The sequence below is a fragment of the Lepeophtheirus salmonis genome, chromosome 6 (genome assembly GCF_016086655.4).
Source record: "Lepeophtheirus salmonis chromosome 6, UVic_Lsal_1.4, whole genome shotgun sequence".
NCBI lineage: Eukaryota > Metazoa > Arthropoda > Copepoda > Siphonostomatoida > Caligidae > Lepeophtheirus > Lepeophtheirus salmonis.
This window is the reverse complement of record NC_052136.2, coordinates 11,729,106-11,749,729: the sequence shown is the minus strand read 5'-3', so window position 1 is coordinate 11,749,729 and position 20,624 is coordinate 11,729,106. Positions and strand designations below refer to the sequence as shown.

Here is a 20,624-nt window from a genome sequence, read left to right as displayed (position 1 = left end):
AATAAAAACACACATCTAATGGCTAGAATTGTAGAAAAAAAAAAAAAAAAAAAAAAAAAAGGCCTTGTCGGTTTCTTACAAAAATAAGACACCACAAAATTGACATGGTCACCCTGAAGTTTGTGAAAATGACTGTCGGTAATTGGGAAACGATATACAAGAGAAATTTATTCAATGTCGTTCCTAAATTCTACTCTGAGTTCAACAAACTCTTCAACATGTCTTCCTCTCTGTAATTTATGAGCACAAAAGTACTTAACAATGAAATGTTATCTCCTCGAGAAGTAAGGAATAACGAAAACAGCTTTGTAAAATAATAAAAATACCACTCCAATGGCTAAGTTCCTAAATTTTTACAGGGGAGTTGGGACATTTCTTTTATAATTCCAAAACTCTAAAGTATCATGTAATTGGCTTAAGACCAATTAATTTTACCAAACATTTTATCACGTCTTTGTATTGTATTATCAGTTCAAAATGAGCAATCTAGAATTACAATATATATGTTCAAATAAAAGTCATATATATCTGGCATTAAGGACTCAAAACAAAACAAAAGCTACGTTTTGTAGTCCTTATTTAGGAAAGCAGTCCAGTTCCATCCAATTATACTTGTCAGTCCTAAAATAAGGTACAATCAATCTCTCGTGATGTTATTGAGGGTGATTTTCCTTTTTAAATATTCCATTAGGTTATAGAAAAAACTATATAACTAAGCAAAACTATAGTATATTTGTATTAAATTATTATTTTGAAAACAGGAATATTTTTTGCAAGATATATAAAATGCTTATAATAAGTATTCCATATTTCTTATTTGACTTAATGAACTATCGATATTTGTAGGCAAAATTCCAAGGTCCAACAGTTATGAGGACATTTCAGCGAATCCAAAGGCCTCATGCATCTTTCCATTTTATTAGTCATTATTGATATTTACTTAAAATTAATAAAATTTATTGCTATAAAAAAAAAAAAAAAAAAGTCCCGTTTTTATAGTTTTATTTGAAGAAAATAAATATTGTTGTTTAATTGTATTATTCTTCTTTTATCAAGATGGATTTAAAAGCTTAAGGGCATGGTTGAATTACATCAAGAACATGAATTATATCATGTTGTAAGATTAAAAATCTTACACGTAACTAATTTACAGACTAGAAAGCCTTGCAACTCTACTCACAGTTAGTTTAATAGCTTGAGGGCAACATAAATATATAGTGTTTACTTTGCTTCGTGGGGTGAATGCTGTTTGAGTTATTTTCTAATAGATTATGCTTAAAAATGGATGTTTGACAAGAATCTTAAATATAATTTTAATGCTCATAATTCATATCCTTAATTTTGGAATTATTTTCTACTAAATATAACATGGTTTGATAATTAGTTATGATACCAAAAACTTAATTGTAGCAGTACCTATTATATCAATAAATGATCATTTATATAAAAATATCTTAAAACAAACATTAATAGCATACCATTATTAATAATTAGTATTTGCAATAAGAATGAACTAAAAAGATTCAATATAATCTTAATTATAAATAATTTATAATGGATCAGAAAATAACATAATTTATCTTGGGATTTAATTTTTTGAAATTGGTCATTAAATTTATTATTTGTTGAGATTGAAAAACATTAATTGAATATAAAGTTAATTGGTTTGGAATATTTTCGATTTAAAAATCGGCTCACAGGTTGAATCAAGTCAATCATATCTCGAATCGACAGCATGAATATTGATTGGTAAATGAGGAATGTTTATGATTTCCATTCATTTTTGAACGTTTGCCCCTGAACGGCAAAATATTGAGCGATTAGCGAGAAAAATATCAGAAAAACGTCCATTTTTCAATCACTTATATTGTTCTCAAGAGATATATTTTTTCAAACTACCAAAGCTAAAACCAAGTGGAACAACGACAACCATGATATCCATTTTTTGTCTAAGTTTAATTGGCAACAATAATATGTTGTTGTTTTTTTTTGTTTTGTTTTTTCGGTAAGAGTGCCCAGAATATCATGAATTACTCAATTACCTAATATGAAACCTCCTTAAAACTTACCAGAAGCTGAATTCTTTCAAGAGAAGAAAAAATCTTTAATCAAATGATCAAAGAACGCCATTTTTAGTATTTTAAGGCAAACATATCATATACAAAAAGTTTTTTTTGGTGCAAACTAAATTATGACTTAAATTGATCACTAGGTCGGGCTTTTTTTTTTTTTAATGAACGGAAATAAATAGATGAATGAGCGACGGATTTTTTTAATAAATGAACGGAAGAAAGAATAACGGGTATGAAACTGCATATCACATTGGACAACTCCCATATCATAAATTATTCTCGTGTTTTCACTGTGTGAAGATTTGATTCACTGTTTCTCTTTTAGAAAGAGTATTGAATGGTTTTTTTTTATTGACTTCATTTTCGTAGTTCAGATACTTTAAATATAGTATTATAATGTATATATATACCTAATTGGTGCAACTACATCATTCCAATAAGAGAAAAAAAACATCTGGGCAACACTATTCCATATCATACCCTTTATTTAATTGTGTTTACTATTTGGAGATGAAGATATAAGTAATTGTTTAAGCTCCTTTTCATCTTCTACATATATACAACTTCAATATTTGCGACGTATATCTTAAGAAGGTAAAAGCATGATAAATGGAGTTGCAACGCTAATGAATAAAATTGATATGACCTTATAAACAATTTATATCTGTTAGAAAAAAGGAAGTTTATAGATAAATTTTGTTTATGAGTTGGCTCACCCATTTGCATAAAAGTTGTATACATAAAATTTCAAGTTAATGGTTTTTTGTAACCTTGACCTATTGACAATGATTTTTATAGTTTATAAAAATACTGTTATGTAGTAAACCATGAAATACGTGGAATAATCACACAGAGGGAAATATATAAAGAGTAAATGGTTATAAAAACTGGAAAAAAATAGTCAACGCCATTTTTTACTCAATTCCTTCAAGCGGGGAAATAAATAAAAACAAGCTAAGCTGCATGACTGTTTATTCCAGGAGTATAAAATTCAATGAATAAATATTCATTGAGTATTAGGGTATTATTTTATGGTTTAAATTGTAAGTCCTTTTGTTACGTAAAAAACACTCCCGAAAAATAAAATTGTAACTCTGACAATTAGAGAAATATTTGGGATGAGAGTAGCTAAGCTATCTTGTCATTGTTTTAGATCATCCGCAAGTTCCACTCCGTATCAAACAAAGACATGGACATGAATTACTTTATTTTCATTGTTCAATTCTATTCTAAGTCCAAGCAGGTCTTTAACATATAACTCCCCATCAAATCATCAATATTACTATCTGTCATCCATGAGCACAGAACACTTGTGGTTATATCCTAGATAAAAGAAGAATAATAATTAGAGCTAGTTTAAAATAAACTTGTCAATTTGTAAAGACAAAAATAAATAGGAAATTAAAGCAAAATATGAATCCGGTGCAAGAAGCCTTGAGAGGAAGAAGATAAATACATATCCCATTTCGTAAATGTACCATATAGCAAGGATATATATGTAGGCTGGAACTACTCCAATGTTTATCTTCAATTCCACTCAAAGTTCAACAAGAACTTACATAAATAACTTCAGAGCAAACCCTCATGGTTACTCTCCGTATTTTATGAGCACTGGCACAAGCTATTACTCCATACTTATATGTTCTCTCTTTAATAATTTAATATTAATGATAACAGCTTTAAGAAATAAAAAATCCTGTTCAAAATGTAACTACAAAAAGCATTTTACACTTTTTAGATCAAATTTTATGAAACATTCATAATGATAACAGTTTTAGAAAATAAAAATACACATTTCAGGCTGACAACAAACTTGCATGCTAAAAAATACTGTGGATTTACAAAATTAATGATAATACCCGTAAGGACTGAATATAATGTTTGTCAAATAACTGAAATGTGTTTTTGTTACAATCAAACAAGCAGATTTTGGAAGAAGGTGGATGAATAAGTTTTTTATTTAATATACCTCTCTTAATTGAAATGGTCAATTGTATAATATTTAGGAATAAATTCAAATTTTATTCGTGGAAATTGGAAATACAGGGTTGATTAGCAAAATGTGGACTGTTAACTAATGTTTTTCATTAATATAAAAAGTTTAAGTGATGATTTTCAACTCCTGCAAGGTCTTCCATTGACGTGTAAAAGTAAAGGCCTTGTTTACCAATTTTTTACAAAAAAAAATTTTTTTCTTATTATTGTAAATAAACAGTTAAGGAAGTATTTCTAAAGCAACCCGTCAATGCCATGTATTGTTGCCTAATCCTCTAGGTTCTGCATAAGTATAAAAGTAAAATTAATACATATAAAGATAATTCATAGAACTTATTATAAAGTTTTAGAGTATTTTCGACTTGAAGTTTTGAGTTTTTTTCTCCATTTGATAGATTTTAGCCAACTTTTGAGTATTAAAAAATCACTACTAGATATAAAGGGATATTTCCATTTGCAAAATTTTAGATATTTGCTAATATTTGATGTGCAGTCTTGAGAAAATGTAATATTAATATTTAAAAAACAATCTTGTTTTTACAGGTTTTGTTTGAAAAGGAATAATAATTCCGTTTTTCTATTGTTTTTACACCAACGGAACTTATTTGTCATTAATAATAACGGAAATTGTGGACTTTTGAATGTCAAAATGGAACCAACAAATAAAAAAAACTTGTACTTTTTTTTGTTTTTTTTCAAAAAATATATCCCTTTACTGCCTAGTTTTTTTATACATCTAACTTTAAAATGTATTAAAAATAAGTTATTACATTCTTATGCAATCTCATTTACATATATTGTACACAACAGATTGATTAACTATGACAATGGAATGAGGGGATTTTCACTACATACTACTTTAATTTAGTTCAAATATCAATATTTATCACTTGTATCAAGTAGTATTCCATCCAGTTGTTTAGTTTTTGTTTATTCTTAATGTTTATTCAATATTTTGAAATATCCACTTTGAGATAGATACACGCCCATACATAGTTATTACCATTTAATATATAGATAATAGAATATAGTTAATTTGTATGTTTTTTTACTTATGTACAGATCTAAAATTTGTACCATTTTATAAGCAAAATGCCTAATTCAGTTATTTGTTTTTGCTTTCAGAGGAATGCCAATAACACAGGGACGTCCATGATTGTGATTGAAACAGACTTTGCCCCAACTTTAATGAATGGTATAGAATCGACAACACATTCAAAGCACGTTCGAAACTCTAGCAGGTAAGTTCCTTTGTTTCCTTCTCCATAAAGTACTTTTTATACCTATATATAGAGCATTTTCATGGTGTGTCGTCCTTGTGGAAGTCGGCCATCTTGGATCATGGTTTAACATAAGAATTTATGAATGAAAGCCATTAATTGTTTGTTTTGTTTTAGAACTAGTGGAAGTATCCAGCTTTACTTTGAGCAATTAGGCATCGGCTAAAACACAAATTTTGCTTTAATAATATAGAAAATAACTCCCCCAAAAAATATTATTTTTACAGGTTTGTTTTTCATGAGCACACTTACACCTAGTTACTCAATACTTATATCAATTATATGACGGACTCTGGCCTTAAAAATGAAATAATAGTATTAAGAATTATAACGAAAAAATATGATGGGATATTTGCAGTTTACTCTAATATCTAGAGCGCTCAATACTAAAAACAAACCAAACACAGCTCCCTGTTTGCTAAATACAATCCACCTGCAATAGTTAATTCATTTTGTACATACCACTGTTATATTTTATTCAAATCTTAACATATACTGCAAAGGCATTTGAATGATGACTTATGATATACACAAGAGAGCAATAATAACAAAAACAGTGCAATATTTCATTAATAAGACTAGATTTTTATTTCTTAAATAAAAAATATGTAAATGATATAGATCAGGGAGCATTATCTACACTGCACTATACATACATGTTCGATTCTATATTCATACGTCCGCAATACTTCATTAATACGACTACATTGTTATTTCTTTGATCAAAATATATTTATGATATACATTAGAGAGCACATTATTTATTGCACCCCGTGACTGTTTTTCATAGATTCACATAGACTTAGAAACTTTGCTTTACCAATATACCATAGAATATGGTGAATGGTGAACTGTTAACATACATTTAAGAAAAATATTCGTAACATTCGCTAAAAACTCAGGAGCGAATGTGTTCAAAAATTGAAGTAGTAGGCGAGAGAGCTCTCGAGATTTTTTGAGTGGTCATTATGCTTTGCTTTTTAGGGAGATCAACCGATTTATTTTTCTCGGACGTTTACATCCCGTCAAGCCAAAATGATATTTTCTCAAAATTTAGTGAGGATTATGTTTGTAGTCTTGAACGAGTTATCGTCTATTTATACCACCAAATTATTCTTACTTAACCCATAAAAGCTCTGCAAAATGCACATAAAGAAGCCCAAGTAGACAATAAAAGAATGATAAGTTGACTTATTTAAAAGAGGCCATATTTGGACAAATACAACTTAAGTCTTTTGAATAAAATGAAGGTTCTAAATAATGGAAAAAATGATAGGGTATCTTAACTCATCCGACAAAGTTGAGTTAAACCCCTATAATTGGAATATTAGAATGTATGTATGTATATATTTGTAACAGTAGAGATTAAAATACAGTAAAATCGTTAATTCTCCTAGTAGATATATCCAATTCTTTCTTAGGAGAAATTACAATTTTATTGAAGGAGATAGTAGCATTGTATATTTGAAGAGGTTGTGTGTTTTCGATCATATGAAGCAAAGTCATACCCTCTAATTTACCCATTATATAATTATAGGTAATAGTAAATTGTTAAAGTTTAGAATTTTAAGAAAAATAAGCTAAATATAATTAAAATCTTTTTCATTTTTCATCTTTAAGATAGCGTATTCGTAATAGTAATACATGATCATTTACATCCTAAATATTTTCCCCTGAGTTTGGGTACTAGTGTATTTCTTTTAGTAGTCCTTGTCTAGTGTTGTGTCGTTCGTGATCAGTTTGTTCTTTTGAACAACTCTTTTTAGTGAACGTACTGAGTTGACTCAGTTGCATGAATAATTCGTTCGTGTATACTGTAAGTTTCCCACATATAGAATATATCACTTAATCTCAATCAAATATTTATATTTACTTTGACTTTATCTTTAACGTAAATTATCAATATATTCAAGTTAAGAAGAATATATTTGTGTTTTAATATATATTTGTATTCATTAACCTGTTACTTTGAGTGTACTCTAATTTGTACACACTAACAATTTCAAAGTCAATAACCCTCTCAACAACTGAAATGTTTTAACAAAAGAACTGAATCATTTACAGATTATTCGTACCGGTTGTGTAGGTTTTTTTAACTAAAAATAATTTATGAACTAAAATGAACGCTTATATTAATTAATATTGGATTAACTAAAGGACAAGTTAAAAATGTATTTTTAAATGGATATTTTATATATATTAGATAAATTTATATTTAATACTTTACAATTTGATCTTTAAGAATTGGCTACATTGATACAATAACTGATTGATTCAGAAGGAAGTTTTTATAGTTTCATAATTAACGATGTCCATCCTAGGCATAGACTTTCTGAGTTTGAATTTGACTGTGAAATGAAAATTATAACTATTATTATATTAATAAATGATATTTCAACCTTTAACCTAAAAATTTGAAGATCTCCTTATTCTATGTATTTAATCCTCAACTCAACAGATCAATCGGCCTCTTGTATTTATCAACCACTAAAAATCATGTTTTTTACAGAAGGGTCTTGAAATATGTTTTTACTTCCATTCGTTAAGATCCAAAATCCTCCCAGTGATATGTGATTGTTAATAGCTACAAATAACAGAGCTGTTTCCCCGAGGCACATTGAGGGAAACACAAGTGAAGGGTCGAAGTGAGCACAACATCATCTATGATTGTGATAACTTAATAAAATATATATACATTTAATATTTAATATTATATATCATATTTAGAAATGAATGCAGACTTTCCTGGAAGAGTTCCACCTCTTGATCTACTTCTATAACTCTAGTAAAATCATCTCCATGGAATCTTGATGAACAAATTGACTGCATATAAGTGACAATGATTCTTCACAACGGACCATAGTAATAGTATTCCTTGTTTCTTCAAAATTATTTGATACCTACCTATTGAAGTTTGAAAAGTTGTGATTGCATGTGAAGGGGATGAACGATATATTCTAGAAATATATTACGAGACCCAACATGATCCTATGAATGATAATTATTGTTATAACTTGTAGGGTAGGATTCAATCCAGAGTTGAGCTTGAAGCAGGGGAAAGTAAGTGATCCTGGAGAAGGGAGTTAGGGTCTCGAGCAATTTGCTTATAGTTATTGATTACGTAGATTTGAATTGTGAAAAGTGGAAGGGAAGAGAAAAGGAGATGATAGAATGGATGATTGTCGATGGATGAAAAGGAGTAGGAGCGAGTAGTAATAGACGATGAAGAAGAGGAGGAGCAATGACGGGATTTACTTGCATTTCCCAAGATATAAATAATATCAACGGATTGGGTTTCCATTTCTACTCACTACTAAAGATTCATCACGACGTCATTTCTAATCCATAAACACTATAAATCACTCGTATCCGTCTCCCACCCATCCCTAATCATCATTCATCACTCATCTCTAGTGCCGAATACCCAGTGCCAAGCCCTTCCTCTACAACCCTACACAAAAACTCCTAACTAGTGTAGAAACATGAGCCGTATTACGTACTAAATATCTCTCTTCAAAGGAGGAATAAAATGTATGAAATGAATTTTATAGGAAATGAAATTACTAGGAATGAACATACAGGGATTGAAATAACCGATCACTGTACCATAGAAGGTATGACTTTCCGTTATATTTTCAAAAACACACAACCTCTTCAAATATTTAATACTACTATTTCCCTCAGTAAAATTTTAATTTGTCCCGAGGAGAGAATTGGATTTTAAATTTTCGTTTCTCGTTTTTGTTTAAATATGTGTTAATAATTTTTCATTGCATCATATGTTATATCATTAACAGATATTTGAATTGTAAATCTTTAAATATATACCAACGACGGACCAAAAAAATGTTTCAAATTTCCAAAAAAAACTTTATAAATATACCGTTTTTATAAGGGCTTCCACACTCAAAAGTCTACAATGTATAAAAATATTAATAATGATTTAAAAAATGAAAAGCAAAATAAAAAATATAGTTGGGCAGAGTTAGGTTGTCCACATATTCGCTTAGTGGGAAGTTCATGAGGGCAGAAACAGGATGCTTATTTGACAAGTGTTTACAGGGAGTCATAGTGGGAACAAATTACTTTTCTATTTTATACAAGCTTTCTTCAACAGACATTCATCAGATTTTATCTATTTTAAAAAATAAAGTTAGTTGATCTACATCACCAGATTTATTTTGACTGAGACCCCCTCCTTCATTCCAATCCAAACTTTCGGAACATAAACTCTCCGAATCCACAAGACACATCTTGAGCAAAATAAAACTGTTCTTATCGTACCTATGATTTTACCCCTGTAGATAAATCAACTTTGAACAGTACCTAGGAACCCGTATGTCCCGTAAATTAATCAAGTTTATTTTTAGACTGTACCCAACTTAACATTGATATTGTATGTTGCATATTTTCTTAAGAGCGTGTGGGCCCCTTGGATTCTCAGTTAGTTTTCTTATAGTATTGAGTTTCTAGGAAACAATCAAACCAATATCCATAGTTTCACCTTGTACATAATCAAATTGTAAGTTCTCTTGTTTATAATTGGAATCATGTGTTTCAGGAAGTGTATCATTCTTAGGTAATGTATCCAAATTTTGTTCGTTCTTGGAATTGCCTTTGGTTGTATCAAATGTTTCTGGAAATGGAAGCCTTCCTCAGGTTGTGTGATGAAGTTTTTTATAGATTCACTCTCAGGCGTAGCTGATTTTGGTTCTAATTTTTTTCCTTATCGTAGATGAAAATCTATTTACGGTACGATTTTGTAATCATAATGGCTGCAAGAGTTAATTGTTCGTTTTTATGTTGAAAATGTAGTATCAGAACTGATTGGATTAAGAATGAGACGTTTCTTAACGACGAAGGGATGACGAAGAGACTTTGAGTCGAAATCAAAGTTCCAGAGAATATCAGTGATATTCTTCTTTTTAAATTATCTTCAGAATTGAGTAAGCTGACTAAAAAATGAACCTCCTGATTTGATAGCATCGAGATTATTGTGATCAATTCCCATGACATTACTACTGGTTAGTTGTGTTACAGCGTTTTACTTTGCAAAAAAATAAAAGTTTTAATGTGTCAATTGCAAATCATGAAGTTCTGAAATAATTATCTTTGGAACGAGATTTTCTTTTACATCTTCCGTTATTGTTGTTTCTACTACTTTTTCTATAGCGATGATGGTACGTTTGAGTGTGTCTAGAATATTTATTGCGACAAGATGATCTCCTGATACGATGATGTCTAAGAACTAGAAAATATTAATTTATGGAACAGAATAATAGAAAATTAGGTCTGCATTAATGACAAATAAAACCTTATATACATAGATCATGATAGTAAACGATATTTTCTACTCTTGTTATCACTTTTCCATGATTCTTTTTTCAAAGTACTGTAGTTCCCTTTCTTCTTTTTTATTTTTAGTATCAATGTTATTGATTACTTCAATTTCATCAAGAGTAATTTGGGAAGAGTCAAGAGTCTTTTTCCGCCCTTTTTTGTGAGGTCGTTTTTTTATAATCCAAAATAGGTACACGAGACATAGTTTTAATTTATTTATCACGGCTCTGTTCTAATTTTTACTTTTAAATATTTTTCTTTTCGATATTTCTGTGACGTTATCCCATTCGAAAATACTGAGATCTGGAGACTCAACCACATACTTGTCATCTTCCTTAACGACTAATATCTGAAAGTATAGACTAATAACTCCTAAATGTAACTCTGCGTCATTCTTGAGTAAACACATTCGGAGTTACACTTGATAGTTTAAACATATAATATGTTATCTCCTCAAGAATCAATTATGAGAACTGTCTGAGAAAATTTAAAAAACAAACATATATTCAGATAGTGACTTTAACAAGTCGAGCCCCCTTTTACTGTACAATTATTTTTATCCATGGACATATGTAATGTTGAAAATCCGGGGAATTTTTTTCGCTCAACAGTTTTTTTTTGTTTTTTTTTTTTGGAATTGGTAATCTGAATAATGAATTTTCTTTTTCTATGTTATTTACAAGAATATTTAACCCCTGAGTATTCAAACCTTATTGAACATTAGGGTGTCCTCATAAAAGATTAAGAGGAACAATTGTTGCGGAGTTAAAAATGTCAAATCCTTGTTTGACTGTGAGTAGAATTGAGGATCGATACTGGAGTAATTCTTGCCAAAATCATTTTTTTATTTCCTTGTCCCCTGTCTCCCTCGTCACAGCTGACTATAGAGGATTTTAAGAAATGTGATAACATCTAAGCTGCTTTCCTTCAAAACTTTCTTTACATTATCAGGGTTACCATATTGATTTTTCTTATTTTTTTAAATGTCCAAAAGAAATAAGATTTCTTACATTAGTCTTTCCGTTTTAACACATCAACTCTTCTTTTATTAAGACCGGAGTATGTAGTTATTTACCCTCGTTTTGTGTGATACAATAAATAATTATTTGAATGTTTTGAGCCTTGACGATTCGTGTCCCAATAAAGTCCAAAATTTTACAAAAATATTTTGTGTAATTTTGATTAGTTTTCATAATGTCTTGGGCTTTAATAAAGAGCTTTTGCGAGTTCAAGTAATACTCGAAACCAACACTTTTACTTATTTTACAAAAAGCATAGTATTTTTCTCTAATTGTTCTATTTTTGTAGACTCATTTTCCTTACTTGTAAAAAACTATCATATTATAGAGATTTTCCGGCTTCTATTTATATTTTATTCAAATATCAATAAATATAGTTAGCAATGAGTTTTATTTGGTGTAAATGTTTAGTTTTGCCCATTTTTAACTTAATATACGATTTATTACATCAATGAACGTACTTTATAACAGTTTAAATGTTTTTATTTCTATACGAAATGCTTAAATGAACTAGTTTTAAGATTAAAATATATCAAGAAAATGCATTATGAATTAATTATCTAGTTATTTATGTAAAATGTCAAGTAAAATATTATTCTTTGTTTGATGCTTATTGTAACTTTTCAAGAAACTCTTAAAAATATGAATAAACATTGTTACATATATTTTTATGCAATTTTTTTTCTTCAAATATTAATAGGAATAGTAATCAAAATGCTCCGAAGAAGGTTAAATTCATTACTCAACAGAAAGTATTTGATCAGGAACTTCCCATAACTCGTACTTATGGCTCTGCAAGTAAGTTTCTCCTTTATTATATATTTTTTTTGTATTGAACTTCTATCAATCAGAGATATTATGAGTCATATTTTACGAGTCCAAATCAAGCCTTGAGCTTGTATACTCTAGACCCAGTCTATTGTAAAAAAATTCATTTTATGTCTGCAGTCGCAGTTTAATCATACTTAAAATAGTAAATAAACAATAATAACCGGCGGGCGTCCATCATTTATAAATCCTCTTCATAGACTCAGTGTATTTAATATAGAAAAAAAAAAAAAAAAATAAGCACATTATATATATAAAATTAACTTTCTCCTCTTTTGTGTCATGAAAACGATATGGTAGTCATGTAAGTCCCACGCCTAAAAATGTGTACATTTTTGCTTCTCTCATTACGCATGGGTTGAGGCGTCAAAATGTTCTAAATGGCAGGATGAATTCTTTAGTAAAAAAATATGGGATAATATAATTTGGGATGTAGGAATCGTTCCATCAAAAATTTTAAACTCGATTTTATGATAAGACGGAACAAATGGAAGGATACCAAAGTATTCATTTATTCACTGACTCCATTCTTTTTTCTACTTGGACAATGATTTCAAAAACAATTAGGGATGCATCAAAGATGGAAAAAGCTCAGTTTGACAGTTGTGCATTAATTTTTAAAAGACGTTCAAGTGGATCTTACGTTTTAACAGGATCCTGAAACAGAATTGGGAACGCGTTTACTTCTTATGAGCAAAAGTAACTAACAAATCAGCTGTGAAAAATAAATACTGCAATCTTTGTGCCTTGGTGATTGAAAATTCAGAGCACATCTTCTTCCTGTGGGCTGTCCATGTGGTAATTAATTAACAGAGTGGAGGAGATGGTACAGAAACAATTGAACTGCACTATCACAAAAGATGATTGGCGTGTACCAACAGTGTCAACTCACCCAGATATGTTCAATATAGAAGCCTCGATAGCAAAAATACAGATAGTCATATAAGAGGTAATAACTAATAGGAAGGCAATACCTCAAGGGATGGAGAAGATGGCCGAGAGATCAATATCAGCGACAGAGAGATTTGATGGAAAGGGTATAAGGATTAAATATACATAAAAAACTAGTCAGGCAACGTGTTTCCTAATGAAAGGAGTGACCAACAGAAAACAATTTTTAAAATAGGGTACCTAAAAACATTTTTATTAGTTGAAATGTTAATGATTGTTTAATGATTATATAATAAGTACTGCTTTTGATTTATAATGATTATTTTACGTAGATAAATACAGATTTTTTTTAAATAAAAAAAGCATAGTAGACGCCCCTAGCGGATAAAAAAATATTTGCCATTTGGCTAAGATAGCTTTAGAAATCTCAACTTTACAATCAATTTTAAAATATTTGATCCAGATAAGTTCGTAAATGAAATAAATATAAATACTTAATAGTATTTACGTAATATATAATGTAATCATATGACCTATCAATTACAAATAAAGAAGATCTAAATACTTGTCTGGTATTATGATAATCAAATGATCATTAATATTACTTCATAATTAATTCTTAGATTAAAAATATGCATATAAATATAATATAAATCAGGGAGCACTATATTCAGTCCACATTCTCAGTACTTAATGCTACATTCAAAGCACCTGGGATATTTAATTAAATGACTACACTTTATTTTGTGAGTCAAAAATATGAATATGATATACTTTAAGGAACACTGTGTACAAGCTCCACACAAAATGCAAAGCAACTGCGATATTTCCCTAATATGACTACATTGTTATTTCTTAGATAAAAAATATAGATATAATTTATTTTCATTCACACATTCAACATACTTTTATACATACAGAAAAACTTTATTTATATAAATTTGGTATTTTAATACAAAAATAGTACTCTGCGCAAATATTGGTGGAATATTTACCCCCGTTCGCTATTGTAGTGTTTTACAGAAATGGTTCTCAATGAGAGGGACATGCCCCAAAAGTGGGTCACGAATCTTAGGCAGATAGGTCGTAGGGAGTTCATCTAATGTGTAAATATATCTTATTATTCCCCGAAGCGCTTGATTATTTCAAGGGCTTTAATTAATACTAGATTTATAATTATGAATATTAGATTATTATAATTTAAGTAAAAGAGATAACTAATCGTTTGAATGTATTCTATTTGATTATTAGTATTAAACTAATTTAGATTATTAAAGATATAAGGATTAGGACTTTATATTGAATTTATATTTATTAATTTAAAAAAATACTTATGTTTGAAATAGCAACCTATTGACCCAATTACATGGCGTAGACATTTAGGCATTTGGATAGAGCCAGCACGAAAAGTTTCTTCATAAATATTGGCCCATTCTTGGAAGAAGGTACACTTTAGCATGTCTTTGGTGGTGTAGTGCTATGTACAAGACCTGCTCTGAAAGATGGATCACATAGAAATGTCCATGGGATTCAGGTAAAGGCTGCTAGCTCTTTTTTGTTTAACTTCATCTATAAATATTAAAAATTAAGAGTTTCTTGTATAAAAGATTTCTTGAGGCCACTTATTATTTTCCCAAATTTTTTTGGCTTTATAGATAGCCTCAAATTTTGAAACACTTTGTCCTTGCTACCTTTGCTCCTGTGCCTCTTTCTCTCTGCCATGTAATCCCGGCAAAGTATGGCTATTTCGAACAAACGTTCTTTTAAATTACTATTTGATCCTTTTAACAAAAGCTTATACTAATTAATAAATTTAAATTGAATTATTAAAACTAAAACATATCTTCGCTAACTAATTATTCAGCCTGATATTTCTTATATCTCATTTTTCGGGGATTTTTGAGTCATCAACAAATTAATTTTTTTATGTGTGATAATTATATGAAAACAAACCTCCAGATAAATTTCTTAAATTAAAAATCCATTTTTTTGCACCTAAAACAACAAAATTGCAATTGGCACGGACTTCTTTTTTTTGGACATAACTTTTTTTAATTTTCAATAAATTTAGAAAACTAACTTATTATCAAAGTTGTTTATGATACGTTAGTCACTTATTGATTTATAATTCAATCCATTATCTAGTCTCCTTGAGCTCCAAAAAACAGTTTATATGACCCCCCCCTTGAGCAAAAAAAAAAAAAAAAAAAATTACAATCCCGTCTTAACCTGAAGAAGCTCAAATGAGACACCCATGCAAAATTTCAACCTCCTGTGTCCAACGGCGTGTGGGCCTATAAAAGGTACACACATATGTAGCGGTAAATTAATTTACCTATCACCTGTCATGGGTTAATATATCGCATTACTGCATTGACTGTATCACAAGTACTTTAAACTCTTCATTTATTTATCTTATTTTATGGTTGCAACTTGTACAATCTGATTAAACAATTCGGAGCTGACACCCCAGATTTATACATTTAATAACTACTTTAAAAATTTTCGTAACGAAACCTGGATTCAATTAAAACTTCCCTTATAATGTTTTTCTTTGCTATCTCATTGTAGGAAAATTGTCACGTCGAAGGATAGCATCTCCAGTAAGGAAAATATCTACAGCAAGGCTACAAAGACAAAGATTGAAGTTGGCAGCAAAACAACAAAATGGGCAAAGCTCAGCAAACAAAGATCCTAAAAGTAATGACTGTATCAATCAAAATAAAGTTGATACAATGGTCTAAGACTACATTTATACAACACCAATTTCACTCATCTATTTAAGTACGTCATTATTTATGTAAATGAAAGACATCAAACTTCATGAGACAAATGACATCCCATTTCTCTCCTTGAAATAATGCTACTATTATTTTTGGAAAGTTGATGTATTTATTTTGTAATGTATGTAAATTGAACTTGTCATATAAATTTTATATAAAATGTGTCAAAGAGTTGAACTATTGCTCTGAGTTACATTTGTGTGTACCTATATACGTGGTGCGTCAACATAAAAAATATTGGATAAAAATCAAGAATATGATAAATATTAAACTTATTTTTTTACTTCTTATGTACATAAGGCTCAATCTTTAATATTCATTTTTGAGTCAGTTATAGGCTTAGTCTTCAAATTTGTCGACAAAGCTAAGATAACCAAGACTGTTAACTATATTTTAAAGTTTATTTGATTTAAGAGACTTATATTGACCCCCAATTTCATATTTCCAATGGAATATGTCCATATCTCATTCTTTTATTGTGCAATTTGCGTGCTCATAAAGAGTTAATAAAAATTATTTGGTGATAGAAATTGACTATAATTCGTTGAAGAATACGAATAAAATCCAAAGTCTATTTTGTGAAAAATTCTTCTTGCTTTCTTTTGAGTTCATGAGTCGTACAAGTTGTATCAAATATTAGAGAATTTTTTTTTAATATAAGAAAAGGAAAAATCTGGAGTTACATTTCTTTTCCTGGAGTGTTACACTATGTAACAGAATTTTTTGGACACAGGTTGAAACCCACAATTGATATTGTTATTTAAGCAATAGAAAAAAATTTGCCTTTAAAAAAGGTCGATTTTGATTGATTTTTGGTCAATGTAGTTTTTAGTCATTATTAATGAATTTTTATAAAATAAGCTGGTTATGTGGCATTGAATACAGATTACAATAATTTTCTGGGGGAAAAAAATTGAACTCTTCATGAATTTTTGAGTAATAATACATAATAATATGAAATATTAATGTGAGTGTAAAGGGCTTCAAACAAGTTTATGGATGCTTCATATTCAAAATATTTGATTAATTGATAGATATAAACGATTTAATTTTTTTCTTGAAAATATTACTGTAATATATTTGCACAATCTAACTACCTTATTTTATTAAATTTCTTAATAAATTGAATCAAAATCGACCTTGTTTGAAAGTATTTTTTTTTAAATTGAAATGTAAGGTCTATTCTATAACTTCAGCTAAGATTTATTGTACTTGAAGGTAAAATAAAAAGGATATTCGTAAGGCCCTACATTTACTCGATTTTTTTGAGGTTATATACATTTTTTTAGTAATTTTAAACAAGATAAATTAATAAATAATTCATTTTTCAAATGCTGAATGTTTGGATCAATTTGTTCTTGACTTTGATTTTTATCTATATAGTTCCTTCATATCGAAATATGGTACTGAATAGTAGCTATACCTGAAAAACTTGATTCTTCTAAAAGGCTTTAAAGGCAAAACCTTTAGATGTTAAATGTCATTTTCGTGTTCCATGGCTTAAAAAAGAACAATAATTGTGGGTTTCCGCTTTCGAGTATTCCAAGACTTTCATTATGTCGCATAGTGTCATCATTAATATTTAATTCCTTAGGTTTGAACTTTATTTTCTACTACATACAAGCTATCAAGCTTGTGCTCATAACAGAGGGAGATAAACTCTGACAGTTTTATACAGAGTTATAACTGTATGTCCATGTTCGCCTCAGAGTATAATTGAGGATCGAAGTACTTCTTGCCTATATCCTTCCTTCTCGGCATCCTCCTTTGTCACAGCTGCTTTTAGGTAATCATATCAAATGTCATAAAAGATAATCTACTCTCCTCCTAACCATTCTTGATATTGTCAAGATTACTATATCGATTTTCGATTACCTTTTTTTAACATGCCTACAATGCTATCGATTACCATAACTGCCTGTAAGTATCATAGATGATATACATTTTTCCTATAGAGATGTGTATCCCCTATTTCCTTAAATTTACTTTTGGTAATACTATTTGAACCTTGATTGATTGAAATTGAATGAACGGTGAATATTTTTCTATCATTAAGTAATATTGAAGAATAATTATTTTTACAATAGGAAAGAATTGATGAACTACGAACTGATTTTAACCTTCTTTTTTTGTTTCTCTTTTATGTATGAAAAGTTAAGATACAATACAAATAATTTCATGATATATTAAATTATATTAATCAATTTTTTTTACTTGTTTATTTTTTTTTTATGAGCGATGAGGTTTAAGGCATGATGTAGCCCTGATTTTTTTTTTTTTTTTTTGAGACATTCCAAATCCTTTTATAATGTATCAATGAAATATTATCAAAGCAATTTTATAACAAATACTCTAATTACTTCTTATTTTAAATATTTGCAAATTATTGTACAAATTTTATGATTCAACATAAAAACAATCTTGATCATAACTAAAGAATGTAAAATAATACCAATTTATATGGAAACTTCATATGACAGAAAGTTCTCAGCCATACACCATTTATTACAATATCTCAAACCATTAGCATATGGTCGGACACATTAAAGAATATGAATTTAAGTATTTAGAATAGATTATCACTGCAAAAAAATAAAAGTATGGCTGTGATGAGCAATAACTACAAAATGTTGGCAAAACAGAGTGAGATTGCTACTCTCTTGTACACTTGGATAACTCTGAAAAAAGATACCAGACTACGGGAGGAAGCAAGAAGCACAGTCTACTTTGTTAAAGGGCATATTGAGCGAGGGGATGGAATGGACGACAACCCTAGAAGAGGAAGGCCAAAGGCCACCTAAATGTGGCTGACTTCATCACCACGCTGTAGAAGAATGTGCTGCCATGGATTCAACAGTTCTTTAGTGAACACCCCTTTGTCTTCCAGAAGGATGGGGCCCCAACATATTGCAAAAAAAAGACGCAGTAGTGCTTGGAAACTCCACTATCAAACGGTGGGTTCTGGTAAAAGGAGATGTGAACCCTCCAGCCCAGACCAAACACCTTTGGATGACACAATATGGCGTGGAATAGAGGAGAGGCCTTTAAATATGGGCACACGGCTGTGGTGGAGCTGAGGACATACGTCGAGGAGAGGTTCCTGCTGACTAAATGACGACGGCGGGCCATATCTTTAAGGGGGGCTTGGAGAAGGTAATTTCCGCCAAAGCGACATATTTGAGTCATAAAAATAATATGATATGTTATTTAATAAGTTTGTATAAAATGTTTTTAAGTAAACATCCATTTTTAAGCGCTATGGACAATGTTAGATTAATTTTAAAAACTGTCCATTAAAATTTCTGTCAAGGCGGTATATGTCAACATCCCAATGTCAATTATAGACTTTATATTTAAATTGGTGGGATTATTTAAGATTCCCAATAGTTTTAGCCAGACTTTAAAACTTTTATTGGATTTATGAGATTTGTATTGGCCCTGTTATCGCTCTTTTTCATTTCAAATATATTTTATTGTTGCAATCAATGTTGGCTTTCAATTTGTAGCACCTCCAAAGAATCATTATGAATAATATGTTTATATAAATTGTCAAGGAATACATTTATGTATGTAGTCCATTCTCAATTTTGAAAAAAAATCTTGCTTTTGTGTAAACGTAACTTTTCTTTCAGAAATAACTAATTTATTTCTTCTTCTTTTATAGTGTAAATGAATGTGACATGACTTTGGAGTGGACTCTACAAGATATTTTTAAGACATTAACTGACTATATTACTACTATAAACTTTTCTACTCATTTCCTTCTCTCTCCATGTACAATATTCGAAGAGAAAATTTTTTACAAGTTTTATTTTAATCATTCAAATAATACCAACTACAGATACATGTAAGATAATATTTGTCCACTCTTTTAATTTGTTGTACCTACAAAAATAAAAGTCCATTGACGACATTTGTAAAATATATATATTTTTATTTTGCCATTATGTGCATACGTATACCTTAATAATAATCATTGTCTCAATGTAATATTTGTATTTTTAAAAAGGCCGTATTTTTACACTGTAAAAACAATTAATAAGTTTTATATTAACAAACATACAATACTATACATATGAAATATAAATTATATTCAGAAACTATATTGTAGTTTCATTGATATCCAAGTAAGCAATCTTCGAATATTGAAGGTGAGGAATATTTAAACAAAGTTTGTCAAAGTTGGATGAAAAAAAAATCAATCGTCTTTATCATCAATCGATGTACAGAAGAGTGTTCTATTCATGTATTTTTTGAGCTGCACTAAAAGAATATCAAATTTTGTGTTATCTAGTAGAAATAACACAAAATGGTGCATCATTGGGAGGGTTTTACCGGTCTTCGAATTACGTTTTCACGTATTAAAAAATAGTATGTTTAAAATAATACAAAATTGAATTGTGAAGGGTATTTTAT

The 20,624-nt window shown here is 29.4% G+C and overlaps 1 protein-coding gene across 2 annotated transcripts in view; it reads left to right on the top strand.

Moving 5' to 3' along the window:
- The window catches only part of LOC121120739 (uncharacterized), a 71,703-nt gene extending 51,395 nt beyond the window's left edge, over window positions 1–20,308 (top strand). The window contains exons 8-11 of one of the 2 annotated variants that reach the window (XM_040715594.2): window positions 5,193–5,308; window positions 12,407–12,504; window positions 15,997–16,209; window positions 19,873–20,308. In XM_040715594.2, coding sequence (XP_040571528.1) covers window positions 5,193–5,308; window positions 12,407–12,504; window positions 15,997–16,169 — 387 coding nt within the window. In that variant the 3' untranslated portion in view covers window positions 16,170–16,209; window positions 19,873–20,308. The remainder of the gene's footprint in view (window positions 1–5,192; window positions 5,309–12,406; window positions 12,505–15,996; window positions 16,210–19,872) is intronic. The other variant, XR_005865186.2, reaches the window with a different exon arrangement.
- The last annotated feature ends 316 nt before the right edge of the window (window positions 20,309–20,624 follow it).